The 25170-nt window shown below is 43.7% G+C and overlaps 1 protein-coding gene across 5 annotated transcripts in view; it reads right to left on the reverse strand.

The window, feature by feature from the left end:
* The window catches only part of hdac5 (histone deacetylase 5), a 338699-nt gene that overhangs the window by 268255 nt on the left and 45274 nt on the right, over positions 1 to 25170 (reverse strand). For 4 of the 5 annotated variants that reach the window (XM_070864414.1, XM_070864416.1, XM_070864417.1 and 1 more), the window contains exon 2: positions 5061 to 5253. In XM_070864414.1, the coding sequence (XP_070720515.1) occupies positions 5061 to 5082 (22 nt within the window). In that variant the 5' untranslated portion in view covers positions 5083 to 5253. Of the gene's footprint in view, positions 1 to 5060; positions 5254 to 25170 lie in introns of those variants that run through there. The other variant, XM_070864419.1, reaches the window with a different exon arrangement.

Genomic DNA, 25170 nt, shown 5'->3' on the forward strand with positions numbered 1-25170 from the left:
ATTGGATTTCTTGGTGACTATCTTATATTGATGGCCTCTAGTTATGCTCTTCCCCACAAGTGGAAAAATTCTGTATCCACGCTATCAAAACCATAATGTAACAAAACCAAAACCTTAACCTGACATGAATAGCACGTTCAGCGAGTTGCTCACACCGCAGGTAAAGGGTACACAGCCAGATAGGGATTGGGTGACCAAAAGGAAGAGCAGTGCAAGGAAGGTAGTGCAGGGGTCCCCTGCGGTCATCCCCCTGCAAAACAGATACACCGTTTTGGGTACTGTTGGGGGAAGGATGACTCATCAGGGGAAGGCAGCAGCAGCCAAGTTCATGGCACCGTGGGTGGCTCTGCTGCACAGGAGGGCAGGAAAAACAGTGGGAGAGCGATAGCGATAGGCCATTCAATTGTAAGGGGAATAGATAGGCTTTTCTGCGGCTGCAACCGAGACTCCAGGATGGTATGTTGCCTCCCTGGTGCAAGGGTCAAGGATGTCTTGGAGCGGGTGCAGGACATTCTGAAAAGGGAGGGTGAATAGTCAGTTGTCATGGTGCATATTGATACCAACGATATAGGTAAAAAACGGGATGAGGTCCTGCGAGACAAATTTAGGGAACTAGGAGCTAAATTAAAAATTAGGACCTCAAAAGTAGTAATCTCAGAATTGCTACCAGTGCCACATGCTAGTCAGAGTAGGAATCGTAAGATAGCTTAGATGAATACGTGGCTTGAGGAGTGATGCAGAAGGGAGGGATTCAAATTCCTGGGGCATTGGAACCGGTTCTGGGGACCAGTACAAACCGGACAGTCTGCACCTGGGCAGGACTGTAACCAATCTCCTAGGGGGAGTGTTTGCTAGTGCTGATGGGGAGGAGTTAAACTAATATGGCAGGGGAATGGGAACCTATGCAGGGAGACAGAGGGAAATAAAAGGGAGACAGAGTTAAAAGATAGGAAGGAGAATAGTAAAAGTGGAGGGCAGAGAAAACCAAGGCAAAAAAGCAAAATTCTAAAGGGGCAAAGTGTGTTAAAAAGACAAGCCTGAAGGCTCTGCGCCTGAATGCGAGGAGTATTCGGAATAAGGTGGATGAATTAACTGCGCAGCTAATGGATATGATGTAATTGACATCACGGAGACATGGCTCCAGGGTGTCCAAGGCTGGGAACTCAACATCCAGGGGTATTCAACATTTAGGAAGGATAGACAGAAAGGAAAAGGAGGCGGGGTGGCATTGCTGGTTAGAGAGGAAATTAATGCAATAGTAAGGATGGACATTGGCTTGGATGATTTGGAATCGGTATGGGTGGAGCTACGGAATACCAAAGGGCAGAAAACACTGGTGGGAGTTGTGTATAGGCCACCAAACAGTAGTAGAGAGGTTGGGTACAGCATCAAACAAGAAATAAGGGATGTGTGCAATAAAGGTACAGCAGTTATCATGGGTGACTTTAATTTACATATAGATTGGGCTAACCAAACTGGTAGCAATGCGGTGGAGGAGGATTTCCTGGAGTGTATTAGGGATGGTTTTCTTGACCAATACGTCGAGGAATCAACGAGAGAGAGCTGGCCATCCTAGACTGGGTGATGTGTAATGAGAAGGGACTAATTAGCAATCTTGTTGTGCGAGGCCCCTTGGGGAAGAGTGACCATAATATGGTAGAATTCTTTATTAAGATGGAGAATGACACAGTTAATTCAGAAACTAGGGTCCTGAACTTAAGGAAAGTAAACTTTGACATTATGAGGCATGAATTGGTAGAATAGACTGGCAAATGATACTTAAAGGGTCGACGGTGGATAGTCAATGGCAAACATTTATAGGTCACATGGATGAACTTCAACAATTGTACATTCCTGTCTGGAGCAAAAATAAAACAGGGAAGGTGGCTCAACCGTGGCTAACAAGGGAAATTAAGGCTGGTGTTAGATCCAAGGAAAAGGCATATAAATTGGTCAGAAAAAGCAGCAACCCCGAGGACTGGGAGAAATTTAGAATGGCAGACCAATTGAACAAATACTTTGGTTCTGTCTTCACGAAGGAAGACACAAATAACCTTCTAGGGGACCGAGGGTTTAGGGAGAAGGAGGAACTGAAGGATATCCTTATTAGGCGGGAAATTGTGTTGGGGAAATCGATGAGATTGAAGGCCGATAAATCCCCGGGGCCTGATAATCTGCATCCCAGAGTACTTAAGGAAGTAGTCCTTGAAATAGTGGATGCATTGGTGATCATTTTCCAATAGTCAATCGACTCTTGATCAGTTCTTCTGGACTGGAGGGTAGCTAATGTAATACCACTTTTTAAAAAAGGGAGGGAGAGAGAAAACAGGTAATTATAGACCAGTTAGCCTGACATCAATAGTGGGGAAAATGTTGGAATCAATTATTAAGGATGAAATAGCAGTGCATTTGGAAAGCAGTGACAGGATCAGTCGAAGTCAGCATGGATTTATGAAGGGGAAATCAGGCTTGACAAATCTTCTGGAATTTGTTGAGGATGTAACTAGTAGAGTGGACAAGGGAGAACCAGTGGATGTGGTGTATTTGGACTTTCAAAAGGCCTTTGACAAGGTCCCACCTAAGAGATTGGTGTGCAAAATCAAAGCACATGGTATTGGGGGTAATGTACTGGCGTGGATAGAGAATTGGTTGGCAGACAAGAAGCAGAGAGTCGGGATAAACGGGTCCTTTTCGGAATGGGAGGCAGTGACTAGTGGAATGACGCAGGGCTGAGTGCTGGGACCCCAGCTCTTTACAATATACATTAATGATTTGGATGAAGGAATTGAGTGCAATATCTCCAAGTTTGCAGATGACACTAAACTGGGTGGCGGTGTGAGCTGTGAGGAGGACACTAAGAGGCTGCGGGGTGATTTGGACAGGTTAGGCGAGTGGGCAAATGCATGGCAGATGCAGTATAAATGTAAATAAATGTGAGGTTATCCACTTTGGTGGCAAAAACACGAAGGCAGATTATCTGAATGGCGCCAGATTAGGAAAAGGGGAGGTGCAACGAGACCTGGATGTCATGGTTCCTCAGTCATTGAATGTTAGCATGCAGGTACAGCAGGCGGTGAAGAAGGCAAATGGCATGTTGGCCTTCATAGCTAGGGGATTTGAGCAAAGGAGCAGGGAGGTCTTACTGCAGTTGCACAGGGACTTGGTGAGGCCTCACCTGGAATATTGTGTTCAGTTTTGGTCTCCTAATCTGAGGAAGAACGTTCTTGCTATTGAGGGAGTGCAGCGAAGGTTCACCAGATTGATTCCAGGGATGGGTGGACTGTCATATGAGACGACTCTGGATCAACTCGGCCTTTATACACTGGAGTTTAGAAGGATAAGGGGGATCTCATAGATAGGTTAAGCGAATGGGCTAAGGTTTGGCAGATGGAATACAATGTCGGAAAGTGTGAGGTCATCCACCTTGGAAAAACAAACAGTAAAAGGGAATATTATTTGAATGGGGAGAAATTACAACATGCTACGGTGCAGAGGGACCTGGGGGTCCTTGTGCATGAATCCCAAAGTTAGTTTGCAGGTGCAGCAGGTAATCAGGAAGGCGAATGGAATGTTGGCCTTCATTGCGAGAGGAGTACAAAAGCAGGGAGGTCCTGCTGCAACTGTATAGGGTATTGGTGAGGCCACACCTGGAGTACTGCATGCAGTTTTAGTCACCTTACTTAAGGAAGGATATACTAGCTTTGGAGGGGGTGCAGAAACGATTCACTAGGCTGATTCCGGAGATGAGGGGGTTACCTTATGATGATAGATTGAGTAGACTGGGTCTTTACTCGTTGGAGTTCAGAAGGATGAGGGGTGATCTTATAGAAACATTTAAAATAATGAAAGGGATAGACAAGATAGAGGCAGAGAGGTTGTTTCCAATGGTCGGGGAGACTAGAACTAGGGGGCACAGCCTCAAAATACGGGGGAGCCAATTTAAAACCGAGTTGAGAAGGAATTTCTTCTCCCAGAGGGTTGTGAATCTGTAGAATTCTCTGCCCAAGGAAGCAGTTGAGGCTAGCTCATTGAATGTATTCAAGTCACAGATAGATAGATTTTTAACCAATAAGGGAATTAAGGGTTATGGGGAGTAGGCGGGTAAGTGGAGCTGAGTCCACGGCCAGATCAGCAATGATCTTGTTGAATGGCGGAGCAGGCTCGAGGGGCTAGATGGCCTACTCCTGTTCTTAATTCTTATGTTCTAAACATAGATTCTGACGGGACTGGACAGGTTAGATGCGGGTAGAATGTTCCCGATGTTCGGGAAGTCCAGAACCAGGGGACACAGTCTTAGGATAAGAGATAGGCCATTTAGGACTGAGATGAGGAGAAACTTCTTCACTCAGAGTTGTTAACCTGTGGAATTCCCTGCTGCAAAGAGTTGTTGATGCCAGTTCATTGGATATATTCAAGAGGGAGTTAGATATGGCCCTTACGGCTAAAGGGATCAAGGGGTATGGAGAGAAAGCAGGAAAGGGGTACTGAGGGAATGATCAGCCATGATCTTATTGAATGGTGATGCAGGCTCGTAGGGCCGAATGGCCTACTCCTGCACCTATTTTCTATGTTTCTATGTTAAAGACCTCTATTAGGACACTCCTCAGCCTTTTTTTTCACCTAAAAAAAAAAAGAGACCCAGCATGTTCATCCTTTCCCGATATGTATACCCTCGCATTTCTGGTATCATCCTTGTAAATCTTCTCTGCACCCTCTTCAGTGCCTCTATATCGTTTTTATAATATGGTGACCAGAACTATACACAGTACTGCAAACGTGTGATCCAACCTAGGTTCGATACAGATTTAGCACAGCTTCCCTACTTTTCAATTCTATACCTCTAGGAACATTGACTTTGAATAAAAGAATAGGCAAATTAGTATGAAACAATTTAATTATTTTGAGACACAAATTATGTCAGTAAGCATCATACTGCTGCAGTACTGTACAATATAGCGAGACTAACACTTGCGCTTCAATTTGCAGGTCAGATATCTTCACTCAATTTTTTCATTCTAATAATCAAAGTAAATGTTAAAAAATTACACTGAAAATATTACCTGTGTTATCTGGAGAGCTCATGATTCACTTGGTCGAGCTGGAAGCACCTGCCACACAATGTCTGTTTGTTCACACCACCACAAACCAATAGATCCTGCCGAGATTCAAGGTGGTCCAGATTCAGCTAGTTGTCTACATTAGGTTGGCATCTCTTCCCACATCAGGCACAAGTATTTCTCCCCAAGCGTGGTGCTGTACAACAAGAGAAAAACAAGAACATCAATGTATTTTGTATGGTAGCATTTATGCCTTGCAGATGAATATTTTACTACAGATACAAAGCAGCAAAAAAAAAAGTGAAATGTACTTTAATTGGTAAAATGCATGAAAGATAAGACATCTAAATAACTAGTGTTCAACTTGCATTTTTGTACATGTAACTTATCTATGAATGCAACATTATACAAGAGTTTAAATGTACTCAGCTACACCTATACATTAAAAATCTTACATCTACATGCATATAGTTTTATTATTTCCCATTATAAATTTCTATGTCCATATTTATAATGGAAATGTCTATGTAAACTTGTCAAGCTGTAATCAAACCCTTCGGATATTATTAACACTGTTGCATCACAGTTTTACATCTACTAGCCCTTCAATCTTTATTGGTTGGAGAAAATCCTTTGCCCCAACCAACTCTATTTCCCTGCTTCCCATTTTGCTATTCAGCTATAAATAATAAGATAAAATCAAATGATGGAAAATTAGGTCATTTTTTTTTTTAAAAATGGAGACTGCAGTATATCTGCACACTGTGCTGCAGTTATCCCATGCCCTCCAAACCCACTTCACCTGATTCTACCTGTGCAACATTAGAGATCAATATATAGATTGTTTAAACTGTGTATAGCACGCAATTCCTGAAGTGTCACTCCTTCTGTAAAACTTTCCCCACACTTTTGATTTAACATAACAGAATCAGACATTCATTTATCCTCTGACTCAGTGTGCAAGACCATGGGTGATCTGCTAATAATACACAAAAACTCACTGCGAAATGTACTGAATGGAAAGCCAGAGATGAAGGTCCCAGGCTCCATTGTTCACTGTCAACCAGGACTTCGGATTCTTGCGCAGCTGCTCGTGAGCCCTTGCATATGTATGAACATCAGGCAAGGACAGAGTCACAGCTGGACACTTCTGCCTGTTGAGCCTGCCAACACTCTCTATCCATTCTCACAGATGAAGAATGACTAGTGCATACAATAATGAGAGCCAATTCCTCCAGTAGAACTGGGCATCAGCATGAAAACTAACTGCCAATCGAGGCAATCAGCATTGGATTTTTAAAATAAAGTTGCTGCGTATGAATTATGGACATCGAACAACACACAGCTATTGTATTTGAAATAACCATTGCAGCAGCAATAACGTGCACTTCCACTGCACTTTTAGCATTACAAGGCTTCCTAAGGCACTGCACATATTGGCTAATTAGACAGAGCAAGAACTGGAAGAAGAGGTAAGAGGGGTGACCAGGGTACATTTTAAAGAGGTACCACTGGCAGAAACCCAACTTCTCACCCCTGTTTTGACTGTTACACTAACTCATCTGCCTTCAATTCATTCATTTTAGGCTGGATTATTAATTGGAATATGCTCTGTGGAGTACAGCAATCTAAATTAAGCAGGAAAAAAATGTGACAAAAGCAATGTTGGCTGATCAACAGCAGCTGTAAAAAAAAATTGTTTAAGCAGCAGGAGCCTGGGACACAACAAATGCTGGAAAACATGGAGCAAAACCAAATAATAAGGAATACCTTACAAACTAACTATAACAGAACTTGCTTAATACCTCTTTCTACTGCAAATACTAGCTTTGACACAGTCACCATTTTAGAGCAACAAGTTGCCAGCATTGAGTGCAACTAACCACTGGCTTCACACTGTGCTGTGCTCAGACAAAGGCTCTATTAACTGTTGTATACTGGCCCAAAAAGTTGAACAACATTTAACTAGAAACAACTTGTATTTATATAGTGCCTTTAAAGTAGTGAAACGTTTCAAGGTGCTTCACAGGCGTATTATGATATACAAATTGACACTGATCCGCATAAATAGAAATTAGCGCAGGTGACCGAAAGCTTGTTCAAAGAGGTTGGTTTTAAGAAGCATCTTGGAGGAGGAAAGAGAGGTCCGTGAGGCGTAGAGGTTTTGGCAGGGAGTTCTGGAGCTTGGGGCCTAGGCAACAGAAGGCATGGCCACCAATGGTGGAGCGATTATAAATCAGGCATGCTCAAGAGGGCAGAATTAGAGGAGCACAATCATCTGGCGGGGGGGGGGGGGGGCGGTGGAGGGTTGTGGGTCTGGAGATTACAGAGCTAGGGAGGGGCAAGGCCATGGAGGGATTTGAAAATAAAGGATGGGAATTTTGAAATTGAGGTGCTGTTTAACAGAAGCCAATGTAGGTCAGCAAGCACAGGGGTGATGAGTGAGTGGGACTTGGTGCGAGTTATGACACAGGAAGGCAAGTTTTGGATTACCTTTAGTTTACATAGGGTAGAATGTGGGAGGTCAGCCAGGAGTGTGTTGGAATAGTCAAGTCTAGAAGTAACAAAGGCAAAGGGCTTCAGCAGCAGATGAGCTGAGGCAAGGGCGGAGACGGGTGATGTTACAGAGGTGGAAACATGTGGTTTCGTTGTGTGTGTTCGAAAGCTCATTTCAGGGTCAAATATGACACCAAAGGTGCAAACAGTCTGGTTCAGCCTCAGACAGAAGTTGGGGAGAGGGATGGAGCCAGTGGCCAGGGAACAGAGTTTGTGGCGGGGACCGAAAACAATGGCTGCGTGCAAAGTTCACAACATTTCAGCACCTCTCTCACACAAAATTAATGGCACCAATAAACATGCATAAAGTATTGAAAGTCAAAATATCACAGGAACATCATGATGTAAATTTAGTGATTAATTTTTAAAAATGACTAAAAATACATATTTAGCACTTAAGTGCCATTTTTAAAAATGTATTTTGCACTAAAGTGCTTGGCCATTTTGGCTTGGAGCAAATCTGGTTTCTTGATCAAGGCATACTTTAAAAAATATGTTGAAAACAACATCTATTATAAAAATAACAGGAAAATGCTGGAAATACACAGCAGTTCAGGCAGCATCTGTGGAGAGAGAAACATTTTAGGTCAAGGACCTATCATCATCAAGTATTATAGAAATGACCTACATAACCAACATGCAAGAATGTTTTGAATAAGATATCCAGCACTTCACAAGTGGAATAATCTATGTATTAAAACAACATCATGATACATCCTCTACTTAGGAGGTTGTTCCTGCACATTTTTTGCACGATACAGTTTGAAACAGAATTTTATTTTGAAACCACGAGTAGAATTACAATTTATTATAATTTTATCAAGGAACACAGAGTCGGACAAAGAATGCTTCGGACCAGTAGTCACCACATTGCTCATGATGTCCTCAGCTGATGGGTTGCAGAGACTGCAGTGAAGTGATTTGGTCAGCCAGGTATCAGACACATTTTGATAACCTTCACAATCTTGAGTCTCCAAACGAAACTACCAAGAAATCCACATTTTTAAATTCTGGGGATATGGGGATATGGGCATCGCGAGCAAGGTCTGGATTTATTACCCAACCCTAGCTGTCCTTGAGACTGTGGCGGTGGGTCTTCTTCCTGAACTACTGCAGTTCATGAAGGTACTCCCAACAGTGCTGTTAGGCAGGGAGTTCCAGTATTTTGACCATGAAGGAACAGCAATATCTGTCCAAGTCAGCATGGCATGTAACTTGGAGGTGATGGTGGTACCATGCCCCCACTGCCCTTGTCCTTCTAGGTGGCAACAGTCGTGGGTTCAGAAGGTGCTGTCAAAAGAAGCCTTGGCAAGTTGCTGCAGTGCATCCTGTAGATAGTACACACTGTAGCCACAGTACACTGATGATAGAGCGAGTAGCTGTTTAAGCTGTTTAAGGTGGATGAGGTGCCAATGAAGTAGACTGCTTTGTCCTCGATGATGTCAAGCTTCTTGAATGTTGTTGCAGCTGCAGCCATCCAGGCGAGTGGAGAGTATTCCATCATACCCCTGATTTGTGCCTTGCAGGTAGTGGTGAGGCTTTGGAGAGTCAGGAGATGAATCACTTGCCACAAAATGGTCAGCCTATGACCTGTTCAGTAGCCACAGCATTTGTGGGGCATGTCTCGTAGAGTTTCTCTTCAATGGCTACCCACAGGATGTTGATGGTGGGGGATTCAATGGTAATGCCATTGAAAGTCATGGGGCGATGGATAGATTCTCTCTTGTTGGAGTTAGCCATTCCACTTATCAACCCAAGCCTGGATGTTGTCCAGGTCTTGCTGCATGTGGGCATGGATTGCTTCATTATCTGAAGAATTGCAGATGGAGCAAAGCACTGTGCAATCATCCACAAACAATCCCACTTGTGACCTTATGATGTAGTAAAGGTTCTGTTTGCCAGTTACAGAATGCGCCAGTCAGGACACACCCCAGTTACCTCAGTCCGGAGAGTCTCGCCAGATTTGCAACGGTCAAAGTTTAGATATGCACTGGGATATTGCTGGAGTTTAACCAGCTAAAACTGTGCAGATGCCAGCAGAGAGGTAACATTCCTGCTGCTTGTCCAGTTAGGACAGTCATATCCATATGGTACTGCTTTAAAGGGTTATCCTGAGCTGAACGAGAAGAATTATACCCAGGTCCCATTATTGAGCAAGGCTGATTATTCAATCATCAATAATATCCTAGCATCTTTCAGGTGGATGTAAGAGCTCCCAAGGCACTATTTCAAAGAGGAGGAGTGTTCTCCTGGACAGGGGTGCCCAGATCAATGTTTATCCTTCAACCATCATCACTAAAACAGATTATCTGATCACATTGCTGTTTGTGGGACTTTACTGCGTGCAAATTGCCTGTCGCATTTCCTAATTACAACAGTGATGACACTTCAAAAAAAAAGGTATTTTGTTGGTTGTAAAGTGTTTTGGGACATCCTGAAGTCATGAAAGGCACCATATAAATTAAAGTTCTTTCTTTCTTTACTGCCTAACTGCTGAGGTCAGATATCGGATTCCTAAGAGTGCGACAAAGGCTAGCCTCTATTCCAGTGTTCCGTTGCCAGGCATATCATCTTGGAGCCATCTCATCCCCAGAGAGTCACTTCTTATCTACCTATTGAAATATGATAGCCAATAATTGATCATTCTGTGACTGCTACAAGATGACTTGAGCCCTCACTAGGACAAGAGGTACCAGGAACTCCTTACAAGCTGTATGGCGAGCAGCACAGCACAACAGAAAATGCTATTGCAGTGCCACCAGCCCGCTGAGCAAAGCATGTGCTCACACACCACACTCCATTAGGTGTGTGAGCACATGTGTACATACATCCTGGTTATTCAGATTTAACCTTGCAAGAGAGATTGGTTTGATCCTATTTTAGAAGCGTATTGTAGAATATGCAAGTTGTTTGGGAGCAGCTTTGGCTTCTACAATGATGCTCCAGATATTTAGAATGTCAAGACTACAGCTGGTAATAATAATGAGTAGCACGATCGATGGTACATGGCCCATTTTGTTTTTTGTGATTTTCCACTCGGCCGTAGGCCGCTGATGTGGAATGGGCGATCTAATATTTCGGCGATGTCGTGTTCGCCCACCGAACGAGGAAGTCAAAAGCTTCCCTAGCAACGGTCTTCTGCGCATGAGATTATTTTTTTTCCGGTCGACTGGTTTTACCGCATTTCAGGAGGTCAGGGGTCATCAGACATGCTCAGAAGGTACGGGGGGGGGGGGGGAGAAAAGAGAGACAGAGACAGAGAAGCCGGAGAGTTAGAGGAGAGGGAATTGGATCGATTACTATTATAAGTATAAATATAAGTGCTATAAATATAAAATAAATATAAGTACTATAAGTAACATAAGTACTATTAAAATATGTCAGCTGAATTTGACTCAGGGGAAAAGGGCAAAACCCTTCAGCGATGAGGCAACCGAGGCCCTGGTGAACGAAGTGCATGCCAGGTGGGCTGACTTGACAAGGGGTGTGCATGGGAAACCTCCACCATGTGTCTACAAAAAAAATTGGGGGGGGGGGGGGGGGGGGGAGATTGCAGATGTGATAACGTCTGCATCCCATGAGGCGAGGGAGCCTGACTAATGCAGAAAACGCTGGAATAGCTTGGTCACGGCAGCAAGAGTAAGTTGCATTTTATATTTTAACTTTAATATTTTACTGATGCATGCAATTTTTGATTAGAGCATTGAATGTACTGCATTGAATTTAAGTTTGTCATTCTTTATTGTATACCAGTTAACTGCTATCTGCGCAGTTAATTCGTCCACCATATTCCGAATACTCCTCGCATTGGAGGCAGAGTCTTCAGGCTTGTCTTTCTAACACACTTTGCCTCTTTAGAATTTTGCTGTAATGTGTCCCTTTTTGCCTTAGGTTTCTCTGCCCTCCACTTTTACTTTTCTTCTTTCTATCTTTTGTTTCTGCCCTCATTCTACTTCCCTCTGTCTCCCTGCATAGGTTCCCATCCCCCTATCATATTAGTTTAACCCCTCCCAACAGCACTAGCAAACACTCCCCCCGAGGACATTGGTTCCAGTCCTGTCCAGGTGCAGACCGTCCGGTTTGTACTGGTCCCACCTCTCCCAGAACCGGTTCCAATGTCCCAGGAATTTGATTCCCTTCCTTCTGCACCACTCCTCAGCCTCCTGTGTCACATGACCAGATTTATGAATGTGATATTAATTGCATTTATTGTATACACATTTCTACAAAGAATACACAAGTTGGTGTTTTTGTCATGAGGCAAATGAGAATGAATCGACTTCCCCCTCCTGTCCACTCAAATAAGTCAAAATTGATGCATCCTATTGCTATAGAATTTAATATGCAATAGTAAGGCCACACCGAACCCAACTTTCAGCAATTAGTTATAATACACGATTAACCTGTATTTTGTTTTTAATTGAGAAGCTGAGGTCATATTGCAGAACACTTTCAACGCCGAAGACAAAAAGAAAAGTAAATAAGGAAGCTGATGGAACAAATAAAAAGCCTTAATGAACCAGCACACTGGGAGACAGTAGATTCCACAATGCATCACCTAGTTTATAGTAGGACAGCAGGTGTAAACAGTATTCATGCTGAATTCCTAAAAGTTACTCCAGGTGAGGAAAGGAAACCATGAAAATGGTAATGCTCTTGGAGATTGGAGTGAGGAACCAGCAACTCTCCTTGGTTTAGCCTTTTGAAGCTGTGGATTTGAATTCCATTTGAAGTGTGCATATCCTGGCTATTCCAGTTAATAGTTGAAGGAAAGGCCCAGTCAGATGAAAAACAGTAGAGGAATCTCATATCAATGGTTCTTCAGAACACCATCGTACAAATATCAGATACTTTGGAGGCTCAAGGAGTAATCAGAAAGATAGAAAATCAGAAAGGTTGAATTTTACTCTCATGAGGAATGTGTCGGGCAGACTGGTTTTATACAAGGCTGCAGAGTATTGCAAGTCTCAGAGGAAACCCACTTACATTGCTTTCATAGATTTTCATAAGGCTTTTGACCCAGTATATCATGCAGCCCTTGTCGAGAAATTGAAACCTACGGAAGGTGCAAAATCCTGAAATGCATCCAGGATATAAACTACAGCTTCATTTCTGCACGAGGTTAGATGGGAAACTTACCGAATCTAGTTTTCTCAAAACAGAAGCAAAACCAAATTGTTCAATGTCACACATGCTATTCAATAACAACCAGTGGTCTTGGTTGACCCTTGCCACTGGACCAAGGCCTTGCTCTGTCAAGCTCGTGTGGTGGCTGGTAAGCAAAGGCTACTCCACATTAAAAGGGAGGAGTTAAACTAATATGGCAGGGGGATGGGAACCAATGCAGGGAGACAGAGGGAAACAAAAAGGAGACAAAAGCAAAAGACAGAAAGGAAATGAGTAAAAGAGTAGGGCAGAGAAACCCCAAGGCAAAAAACAAAAAGGGCCACTGAATATAAAGGGGCGGCAGGAGGGGTCAAAACTAAAAATCATGGTTTAAAAAACTAGGATTAAAACACTCTACCTAAACACATGCAGCATTCGAAATAAAGTAAATGAGTTGACGGCACAAATCATTACAAATGGGTATGATTTGGTGGCCATTACAGAAACATGGTTGCAGGGTGGCCAAGACTGGGAATTAAACATACAGGGGTATCTGACGATTCAGAAAGATAGACAAGAAGGGAAAGGAGGTGGGGTAGCTCTGTTAATAAAGGATGGTATCAGGGCAGTTGTGAGAGACGATATTGGCTCGAATGAACAAAATGTTGAATCATTGTGGGTGGAGATTAGAGATAGTAAGGGGAAAAAGGTCACTGGTGGGCATAGTTTATAGGCCCCCAAATAATAACTTCACGGTGGGATGGGCAATAATCAAGGGAATAATGGAGGCATGTGAAAAAGGAACGGCAGTAGTCATGGGGGATTTTAACCTACATATCGATTGGTCAAATCAAATCGCATGGGGTAGCCTGGAGGAGGAATTCATAGAATGCATACGGGATTGTTTCTTAGAACAGTATGTTACAGAACCTACAAGTGAGCAAGCTATTTTAGATCTGGTCCTGTGTAATAAGACAGGAAAAATAAACGATCTCCTACAAAAAGATCCTCTTGGAATGAGTGATCACAGTACGGTTGAATTTGTAATACAGATTGAAGGTGAGGAAGTGGTGTCAGAAACGAGCGTACTATGCTTAAACAAAGGGGACTATAGTGGGATGAGAGCAGAGTTGGCGAAAGTAGACTGGAAACACAGGCTAAACGGTGGCACAATTGAGGAACAGTGGAGGACTTTTCAGGAGCACTTTCATAGTGCGCAACAAAAATATATTCCAGTGAAAAAGAAGGACGGTAAGAGAAGGGATAACCAGCCGTGGATAACCAAGGAAATAAAGGAGAGTATCAAATTAAAGACCAATGCGTATAAGGTGGCCAAGGTTAGTGGGAAACTAGAAGATTGGGAAAATTTTAAACAACAGCAAAGAATGACTAAAAAAGCAATAAAGAAAGGAAAGATAGATTACGAAGGTAAACTTGCGCAAAACATAAAAACAGATAGTAAAAGCTTTTACAGATATGTAAAACGGAAAAGAGTGACTTAAGTAATGTTGGTCCCTTAGAAGATGAGAAGGGGGATTTAATAATGGGAAATGTGGAAATGGCTGAGACCTTAAACAATTATTTTGCTTCGGTCTTCACAGTGGAAAACACAAAAACCATGCCAAAAATTGCTGGTCACAAGAATGTGGGAAGGGAGGACCTTGAGACAATCACTATCACTAGGGGGGGTAGTGCTGGACAGGCTAATGGGACTCAAGGTAGACAAGTCCCCTGGTCCTGATGAAATGCATCCCAGGATATTAAAAGAGATGGCGGAAGTTATAGCAGATGCATTCGTTATAATCTACCAAAATTCTCTGGACTCTGGGGAGGTACCAGCGGATTGGAAAGCAGCTAATGTAACACCTCTGTTTAAAAAAGGGGGAAGACAAAAGGCAGGTAACTATAGGCCGGTTAGTTTAACATCTGTAGTGGGGAAAATGCTTGAAACTATTAAGGAAGAAATAGCGGGACATCTAGATAGGAATAGTGCAATCAAGCAGACGCAACATGGATTCATGAAGGGGAAATCATGTTTTAACTAATTTACTGGAATTCTTTGAGGATATAACGAGCATGGTGGATAGAGGTGTACTGCTAGATGTGGTGTATTTAGATTTCCAAAAGGCATTCGATAAGGTGCCAAACAAAAGGTTACTGCAGAAGATAGAGGTACGCGGAGTCAGAGGAAATGTATTAGCATGGATAGAGAATTGGCTGGCTAACAGAAAGCAGAGAGTCGGGATAAATGGGTCCTTTTCGGGTTGGAAATCGGTGGTTAGTGGTGTGCCACAGGGATCGGTGCTGGGACCACAACTGTTTACAATATACATAGATGACCTGGAAGAGGGGACAGAGTGTAGTGTAACAAAATTTGCAGATGACACAAAGATTAGTGGGAAAGCGGGTTGTGTAGAGGACACAGAGAGGCTGCAAAGAGATTTGGATAGGTTAAGCGAATGGGCTAAGGTTTGGCAGATGGAATACAATGTCAGAAAAAAGTGAGGTCATCCACCTTGGGGGGAAAAAAAAAAAACAGTAAAAGGGAATATTATTTGAATGGGGAGAAATTATAACATGCTGAGGTGCAGAGGGACCTGGGGGTCCTTGTGCATGAATCCCAAAATTTAGTTTGCAGGTGCAGCAGGTAATCAGGAAGGCGAATGGAATGTTGGCCTTCATTGCGAGAGGGATGGAGTACAAAAGCAGGGAGGTCCTGCTGCAACTGTATAGGGTATTGGTGAGGCCGCAACTGGAGTACTGCGTGCAGTTTTGGTCACCTTACTTAAAGAAGGATATACTGGCTTTGGAGGGGGTACAGAGACGATTCACTAGGCTGATTCCGGAGATGAGGGGGTTACCTTATGATGATAGATTGAGTAGACTGGGTCTTTACTCATTGGAGTTCAGAAGGATGAGGGGTGATCTTATAGAAACATTTAAAATAATGAAAGGGACAGACAAGATAGAGGCAGGGAGGTTGTTTCCACTGGTAGGAGAGACTAGAACTAGGGGGCACAGTCTCAAATTACGGGGGAGCCAATTTAAAACCAAGTCGAGAAGGAATTTCTTCTCCCAGAGGGTTGTGAATCAGTGGAATTCTCTGCCCAAGGAAGCAGTTGAGGCTAGCTCATTGAATGTATTCATGTCACAGATAGATAAATTTTTAACCAATAAGGGAATTAAGGGTTACGGGGAGCGGGCGGATAAGTGGAGCTGAGTCCACGGCCAGATCAGCCGTGATCTTGTTGAATGGCGGAGCAGGCTCGAGGAGCTAGATGGCCTACTCCTGTTCCTAATTCTTATGTTATGTTCTTAAAAGAATTCACGCACAGGCATCTTCCACCCTTCAAGATGTAGCAAGGGACTTAGAATGTCAGGTCCCTCATTGAAACACCTGTGAACTCATCTTTTTTTGGTGTGGAAGTGGGTCGTCCTTGACTCGAGGGACTGTCTAATACTAATACAGCATCATAAAGGGCAGTCTCACATCTTCAGTTCTAGCTATTGCTGAAAGAATTACAACACTTCTTTTCACAGATGATAGTTGTTGTTGATTGGTATCAGTGCATGAGCAATATAGTGGAGGCCAACTTTAGCTTGGACAAATTTCTTCAGGACCCTGCTGAGAAGAGATGAAGGAAGATTTGATCTTTAATTTTGTTTTTTTAATCTTCTTCTTCTTCTTCTTCTTCTTTCGTATGATAGTAGCATAGCAAATCAAATGTCGGTATCAAAGTTGGATATCCAGGCCAAAGCTTCCGGTGTAACAGCGTGGATATCTTGTAGTCTGCCGACAAATTTCCTCCGAGGGCAGCGCTCAATGATGTGCTCCATGGTCTGATTGGGAGCTCCACAGTCGCATGATGGGGAGGCTTTAATCTTCCACATATGGAGAAGGTGGCAGCATCTACCATGACCAGTTCTGAGGCGGTTGATGGTTGTCCATCATTTAATAATAATGATAATCAAGTCTGAATGTAGGTTAAACTGGTGCAATAAAAGACATGCGTTAAAATGGTTCTTTACAGTTCTGAACTCCGTAGGGAGGATATATTGGCCTTGGAGGGAATGCAGCGTAGGTTTATCACAACGATACCCGGATTTTAAGGGTTAAGTTACACATGGAGATTATACAAATTAGAGTTGTATTCTCTGGAATGTAGAAGGTTATGAGGTGATCTGATCGAAGTTTGAGATATTCAGGGGAACAGATAAGGTAGAGAGAGATAAACTATTTCCGTTGGTTGGGGATTCTAGGACAAGGGAGCAGTCTAAAAATTAGAGCCAGATCTTTCAGGAGTGAAATTAGGAAACACTTCTACACAGAGTGGTAGAAGTTTGGAACTCTCTTCCGCAAATGGCAATTGATGCGTGATCAATTGTTAATTTTAAATCGGAGATTGATAACTTTTTGTTAACCAAAAAGATATTCGGGATATGGAGTTCGATCGCAGATCAGCCATGATCTCACTGAATAGCAGAACAGGATCGTGGGGCTGAATGGCCTGCTCCTATGTTCCTAAGCATTTAACAAAAAGGTCTTCCTTTGGTCCAAGCGTGAGATCCAGTTATAAATTGAGAGATTGGTTTGCGGCAAAAAAGGGAAATCATTGTACAGAGGTAGGTTTCCAGCTTTCACTGAACTGTCATTCAATACCATGGAGGCAGATATCCATTGTCGAGCTGATGAGGAAACATTTGACAGGGCACTGTTAATAACTGATCAGTCAGCCTAACTCATTAATGGACTCGGCAGGGTAAACTTATCTGGGGAGGCTAAGATTCTTACACTTTTCTCCAAACAAATGTGCAAGCCAATGGCTTATTTGTGAGGGTACTCCTAGCTGGGAAAAACAGTGGGCAGCTCACCAGTGGTGTGTGCCAGCATGTGTTCAATTTTATCTTGGTGTGAAAAAACAAACCAAACTTCAGGAGACTCCTTTAACAATAGAATAAATTAAATAAATATTTAATCCACCAACTTTGAGAATCTTATTTTATATCTACTACAAGGTATAAATCATATTATCCAGTGTTAATCCTATGTTTTTGTAAGGGCTCAATTCTATTTAACAAAGCTTTTCAGAGGACAGACACAAAATGATATTTCCACCGTCCTAATTTTCAATGGGAATGAACTTCTAATCCAGCTGTTTACTTATTTTATTTTCCCTGACCAATTTTTTCTGGCTGTGACACCTCTTACTGAGCATCCAAATCAGCAGAAAGATGCTAGATCATGAATCTGATTTCAACTGAATAAACTTAGCAAGAACCAGAGATGCAATATGTCAAATTTCCATGGAGTTTGAGAGAATTATAAAGTTGCAAATATCTCTTCAAAGAGACACATTTTGTTTATACTTAACTGGCTGGGAAAAATACTTTTACTGAGCAATTTCTGCATAGTACTGTAACAAAAACATGAATCAGTGATATTGTATCCACAAAAACCAGTGAAATTTGCTAGTTTTTCTATTAAGCAATATTTTTGGTAAAATGTATTTTAGTTTTAGCTATGATTTTTCTGGTTAATTAGCCAATAGGCATAAAAAACATTTTAAAGCATTATCTACTGTACCATAGCGCTTATAAGCAGCAAGGTTGACGTTCTCAGTAATGGAACACACATCTTTGAATCTGCACTCAGTGATACTTTCTTCTATAGATACAGAAATTTACAGCGCAGGAGGTCGTCATTTCGGTCCATCGGGTCCGCGCCGGCCGACAAAGAGCCGGACGGCCCTTGGTCAGCAGCCCTAAAGGTTACATATAAATCTATGAACAATGACGGAAAGGCAAAGAGCACCCAGCCCAACCAGTCCACCTCACACAACTGCAACATCCCTTATACTGAAACATTCTACACTCCACCCCAACTGGAGCCATGTGATCGCCTGGGAGAAGCAAAAACCAGATTAAAAACCCAGGACAATTTAGGGAGAAAAAAATCTGGGAAAATTACTCTTCGACCTATCCAGGCGATCGAAACTAGTCCAGGAGATCACCCTGGCAGTATTCTATTCTCTGCAGTACGTACCATTTATATCTGCGCCGTCCAACAAAAGGTCATCCAGTCTAATCCCAATTACCAGCTCTTGGTCCGTAACCCTGCAGGTTACTGCACTTCAAGTGCCCATCCAACCATCTCTTAAAAGTGGTGAGGGTTTCTGCATCCACCACTCTTCCAGACAGCGAGTTCCAGATCCCCACAACCCTCTGCATAAAGAAGCACCCTGCCCCTCTCAAATCCCTTCTAAACCTTCCACCAACCACCTTAAAACTATGCCCCCTCATAATAGACCCCTCCACTAATGGAAATAGACCCTTACTATCCACTATGTCCAGGCCCCTCAATATTTTGTACACCTCGATGAGGTCTCCTCTCAACCTCCTCTGTTCCAATGAGAACAAACCCAGCCTATCCAATCTGTCCTCATAACTAAGATTCTCCATTCCAGGCAGCATCCTAGTAAATCTCCTCTGCACCCTCTAGTGCAATCACATCCTTCCTATAATACGATGACCAGAACCCATGTGTTTAATTTTTATCACTTCATTTTTTAAATAAAAAAAGCTGATGTATGCAAAATATACCAGTCAAGAGGTGTTTAGCAGTAGTAGAGGGGCCATTCGGCTTAGCAGCACTATCAGGTATTACATTACAAATCAGGTTCCTGTATCCAACAGGATATGTCTTTGACACAAATAATTTAAGAGATGTGTATACATCTTTGGCAATTCCTTGTCTCTATTCTGGTCATGATTGTGCACAGAATGGCTGTGAGACACAACATACTAATCTGAAGATATTATGAATATGATTATTCACGTATTGCTATACTATTTATTTATGAAAATGCACAATTAAAATTATGCTTTTCCATTCAACACAGTGTTTGTGCTTGTAAATGAAAGGGTGAACTTAGATTAATATACTTTTAGTTTGGGGTTTCTATCCCTGTTGTGCTCCAGTGTGTCACCCACAGTGAGCATCCCTCTTGTGCTCCCAAAATTTCCTCAACACATTCAAGCCTGTCTAAAGACATGGCTTTATTTGTTTTTTATGGGACTGCTCCAGGATGCATGCAGTGGTGATGTCACAGTGGAAATATCAGGTCCTTCATCGAAACACCTGTGAACTCGTCCCTTTTTAGTGTGGAAGCAAGTCATCCTCGAATAGAGGGACCGCCTATGATGATGACAATACACAGACAGACCCAACACAAGGTTCTCTGAAAAATAAAATTAATACTTTGGAAAAGCTTTAAGATTTTTGTAAGTATATTATTTTTCTATATAAAACAGAACAAAATAAAATTCTTAAACTTTTCTTCCTCTTAACAACTAGAATTTAGTAACATTCTACAAGAATTTGCATGGCCAGCGGAAAGCTTTAACACTTGGGTGACATGTACAGTAATTTATTGGACAAAAATGAACTATAAGGATTGCCAAGTGATATTTCGAGATATTAATCTGCTTCTGAGAAAAATATATTGCATATGGGGATTACTATCACAAAACATAAACTTAGTGAAAAGTGCTATTTTATATAATTGTACTGCTGCATTAGTTCCTGCATTTTTTGAGTATTAATATTTTGCATCATCAGTGCAAAACATGACCCTCGTCATCAAGCCACAATGCAAGATATTTTCGGTCGATATGAGTATTCGAGATATTTCCTTTAGTTTATTTTCATACAAGTATTTCTACTTTTTACTTCACCATTTTCAGTTCTAGTTTTGCACAGAATTACTTTGTGCACTGTCAAATCCCAGTTAGTTGCAATAGTGACTTTTGCATTTAGCCTTTCAAGTGACACCAAATGTTTTACAGTAGGAGGTCTAAATAGCTTCTCTTAAAGCTACCATACTTGGACTGAAAGCAGCTGATTTGACTCTCAAATCAAACCAAATAGAGTTTGCCATTGAAACAGTATACTTAATATGCTAATATTTTAATTGAAAAGTTGTTGGCATCGATGTTTGAATACACTTCCTGGTAACTATTCATTGTTATCCAGCCACTGAAACTGGCAAATTATTTGCTTATCATTTTATTTGTCTGGTTTACAACAAATTTATTCGCTACCTCATCAAGATCTATTAGCTGCAATGGCTGTTGCAATGGGGTGGGGGAGGCAGGGCTGTTTATCAAGATCACAGTTCTGCTTTGTTCTGAGAGGACATGGTTAGACACTAGCTTCTGGGAAACTAAAATGAATTTGAACACTATTGTGACTTAGAGCGATAACTAATTCATTGTGAAAGATAGCTTTTGATATTCTTTTGTCTCAATGCAGTCTTCAAAATAAAGTAATGAACAAGCAAGCATAATACAGGTTCCTTACTGTACTTCTAACAGGCAGTTATGAGCAGGGGCTGGGATTTCACAGACAAGCTTTTCCTTAGACTCATTACCAGAAATTGAGACATTTTTGTTATGTTGGAAACATTTTTGACTGATTAAGTAAGATTTGTTACCCAGCTGCTGGAAAAATCTGCATTGGTGACTGCTCATGGTTCCCTTCCTGCTTCAGAAGTTTTGATTTCGGTTTTGATCTATCTTGATCTTAAAACTGTACATAAGTTAGTAAATAATGACTGTTTATATGCATCAGTCTGTACTTTAATATACAAACTTTATTGCCCCCCAACTTTCATGTCAATGTCAAGTGCTTTTACATGTGCATCAATGCTTAAATGGCAGTATAATTCAGAAGTCAGGTCAGTGTGGAAGAGTTGTGGGAACACATCCATCAGATAGCTTGGTCTATCTTTTTCCCCCAGTGACCTGAAACAGGATTCAGCCAACATTATGGCCCCAAGTTTCCACACGATAAAAAACGGGCGCCCCTCAGAGCTGGGCGCCCGTTTTTCGCGCCGAAAAAAAACCGCGCGATTCTGGAGCGCCCTGCCGCTCCATGTCTGCTTGGCGCGGCGCCCAGGGGGGCGGAGCCTACCACTCGCGCCGATTTTGTAACTGGGAGGGGGTGGGTACCATTTAAATTAGTTTTGTCCTGCCGGCAACCCTGCGCGTGCGTGTTGGAGCGTTCGCGCAGTGTGAAGGAAACATTGGCACTCGGCCATTTTTGTAGTGCTTTGTAGCTGTTTAATTTTTGAACATTTTTTAATGAAAGCACATTGCAATCAGCACATCTGCACTGAGGCTTCTTGCAGCAGTGAGAAGGCTGCAGTAAGCCTCAGAAAGTTGAGGCAGTCGTTTCCAGACGGCCTCCCCCCCCCCCCCCGCCGTCAGGAAATGGCTGCTGAACTTGAGGCTTCCTGCAGCCTTCTCACTGTCTCCTTCCCCCACCGCCCGCCGTCTGGAACGGCTTCCTCCTCCGCTCCCCGCGGGAACGAACGGCTGCCTCCTTCCCCTCTCCGGAACGAACGGCTGCCTCCTCCCCCCCCCGCGGGAACGAACGGCTGCCTCCTTTCCACCCCCCCCCCTCCACCGCGGTAACGAACGGCTGCCTCCTCCCCCCCCCTCGGGAACGAACGGCTGCCTCCTTTCCCCTTCCCCCCCCCCACCCCCCCGCGGGAACGAACGGCTGCCTCCTTTCCCCCCCCCCACCGCGGTAACAAACGGCTGCCTCCTTCCCCCGCCCCCGCCAACGAACGGCTGCCTCAACTTGAGGCTTCCTGCAGCATTCTCCCTGGCTGAAGCACTTTCACACAGGTAGGAAGATGGTTTATTTAATCTTTTCTTTGCTTATAAATGTTTATTCAGGTTGGATTTATTTGTATAATATTTGTATAAGTATAAATAAGGATTTATTATAGAATTTAATGACTTCCCTTCCCTCCACCTCCACCTCGTTCTGGACGCCTAATTTGTAACCTGCGCCTGATTTTTTAGTGTAGACAAGGTTTTTTCAGTTCTACAAAAATCTTCACTTGCTCCATTCTAAGTTAGCTTGGAGTACGTTTTCACTGTGGAAACTTTCAAATCAGGCGTCAGTGGCTGGACACGTCCCCTTTTGAAGAAAAAATTCTGTTCCAAAGTGAAACTGTTCTAACTGACTAGAACTGCAGAAAAAAAAGAGGAGAATTGCGATTTCTAAGATAGTCCGTTCTCCACCAGTTGCTCCTAAAAATCAGGCGCAAACTTGGGCCCTATAATTCTGTTGTGGCATCTCCAAATTGCATGATGCGGATACTGGTCTAGTAAAATGGAAGGCTAAAATATTGACCAAAACGATTAAGCTTAAATCTGCTCAATGTTATTCAATGCTGCAGGAACTCACCCAAACAGAACCTTCTTCATTAATTCAATTTCAAACTTTTACCGACAAAGGGGAAATGGTCATATTTTTTCTCTTCTCATCCCTTATGCCCAGAATACAAAAATATTTTTGAGTCACTGAATTTTGTAATTAAAATCCATTTATTATCTTAATGGCATAGGGCTAAAAATTCGTTATCGATCGTTTTGAGGGCGGTAATTTTAATGTCTGGTGATAATTAGCGACGGTGAACGCAAACTTCACTTTTAGCGCCACAAGAGGGAAGTGGAGCGCTAAATCAAGCGGTGCACACTTCTCTTGGGGCACTACAGCCGGCGCTAACATCAGAGCGATAATCAAGGTCAGGCGCTACTCGTCAGCCTCATTCTCATCATTGAAACCTGTGCATTGGTATTGCAAGAAGCAAGATGACAGATCAGAGAGCTAGTCAGTGTGCTCATTGCTTTTGAGGCCGCCCTGGAGGCTCTGGTCGAGGCAATGGGCCATGCTTTTTCCACAGACTGGCAGGTGGCGGCCAGAAGCACAGTGCCCAGAACTGCGACGCAAAAAATTCAATGACCTCACTCGGGTCGTCAGGGCGAGTATCTTCATCAAAGCTCAACATGCCACCATCTCAACTTCACAGTCTCAGACTGTACAAGCCCCCAAATCCCAGTACTCTCAAAGCAACTGTGCCCACCTATTGAAAGTTAAATGCACATCTGACGCCTTCCATACAGTAACACCTATTCAACTATGGAAAGCACATTTAACAGATAGCTGCACACTCACCCACATGTTCTGTTCCTTCTTGCAAGCCAAGCTTGCACACAAGAGGAGGGAGCAGCTGCGCACGGGAGGAGGCGGCGGATGTTCAGGTCTTGACCGACCGAGGAGCGAGTGGCTGCAGTCATCGGGGCACAACTGGTGGGAATGGCTGCCATGGGAGAAGCCGACCACCCTGCGGTATGTTAATCACCCCTCCCTCTTCGATCAGACCACTTCCCCCCCCCCCCCCCCTCGCACCACAAGTCTTTCCCACTTTACATGTTACTATGCTGTCTCAACTCCTCGCTGCCAACCTGCCCCCTCCCTAGCACTTAACCACATTTATGTGCCTTTTTGTTTTCAGATAAGCAGCCAGCAGCCCAGGAGCCTGCCCCTCAGCCCTTAAGTGCCAGCGACACGGGAGAGGAGGAGGAAGGGGAGGACACAGTATCTGTGCCTGTGTCAGACCAGCCAGCTGCCTCTTAACAGTGGGGACACCTAGTCGGTGGAGGCGGCCATATTCGTGGGGTCTCATGTGAGTGATGCTCCGGCAGCCAGCGGCATGCAGCAACGCCACGGGCAAAGGGAAGCTCAGAGGCTAGCTACCCGGAGGGAGAGTTCACACCCGAGTCAGCAAGACTCGGATGAGGACCTCAACATGGAGGTTGTGGCCAGATGGTCAATGGCGATGCACAGCAAACTTATGGGTGCATTGACAAGGATGCCCGAGAGCATGGATGCACTTGCTATGTGCTTGGAGAAGTCTGCCTCATACATTGCACTTGTGTCTCAGCAGACCTTCAAGCCCATTCTTGGCAGTTTTGCAAAGGATGGTTGACTCGCAGAGACACCGTGGGGATCCAGACCTCATGCCAGGACAGAGAGTGGAGAGCACCAGTTCAAACTGTCACAGGATGGGAGAGTGGAGAGCACCAGTTCAAACTGTCACAGGAGCATCCAGTCGTACCCCGGTAACTGCCCCCAAAGGAAGTGGAGTGTGGGAAATTGCACTCCGCTTCCATTGAGGGGTGGTAAGGCCAATTCTGCAGCGGGAGCAGGACTTCCACGCTGGGGGCTAAAATTCCCTGCCCCAGAAGGTTACCGCCCCCCCAAGATGGGAGTCTGTGCGGGGAGGCAGAGGGAAGATGAGAGGAGACGGGGGCAGGGGACGGAGGGGAGAGTGGTGGAGGTGGGGGGGGCGGAGAACAGGAGGGGCCACATTGCAGAGGAGGTCTGGGGGGCGGGGGGGGGGGTGCGAAGTGTGTTGGAGGGGCGGGCCTGGGGGCTCTGTGCCTCGGTGCGGGGAGTGTTCAGAGTGGGGTGGTCGGGTTGACTGCGCAGATGACAGTTGGTGGATGTGGTGTGGTTGGCGTCATGGGAGCGTGGCTCCGAGGCTGGAGGCTCGACATTTGGGAAGGATTCTGACAGGAGGGGGCAGGTTGGATG

The sequence above is a fragment of the Pristiophorus japonicus genome, chromosome 21, assembly GCF_044704955.1.
Source record: "Pristiophorus japonicus isolate sPriJap1 chromosome 21, sPriJap1.hap1, whole genome shotgun sequence".
Lineage (NCBI taxonomy): Eukaryota > Metazoa > Chordata > Chondrichthyes > Pristiophoridae > Pristiophorus > Pristiophorus japonicus.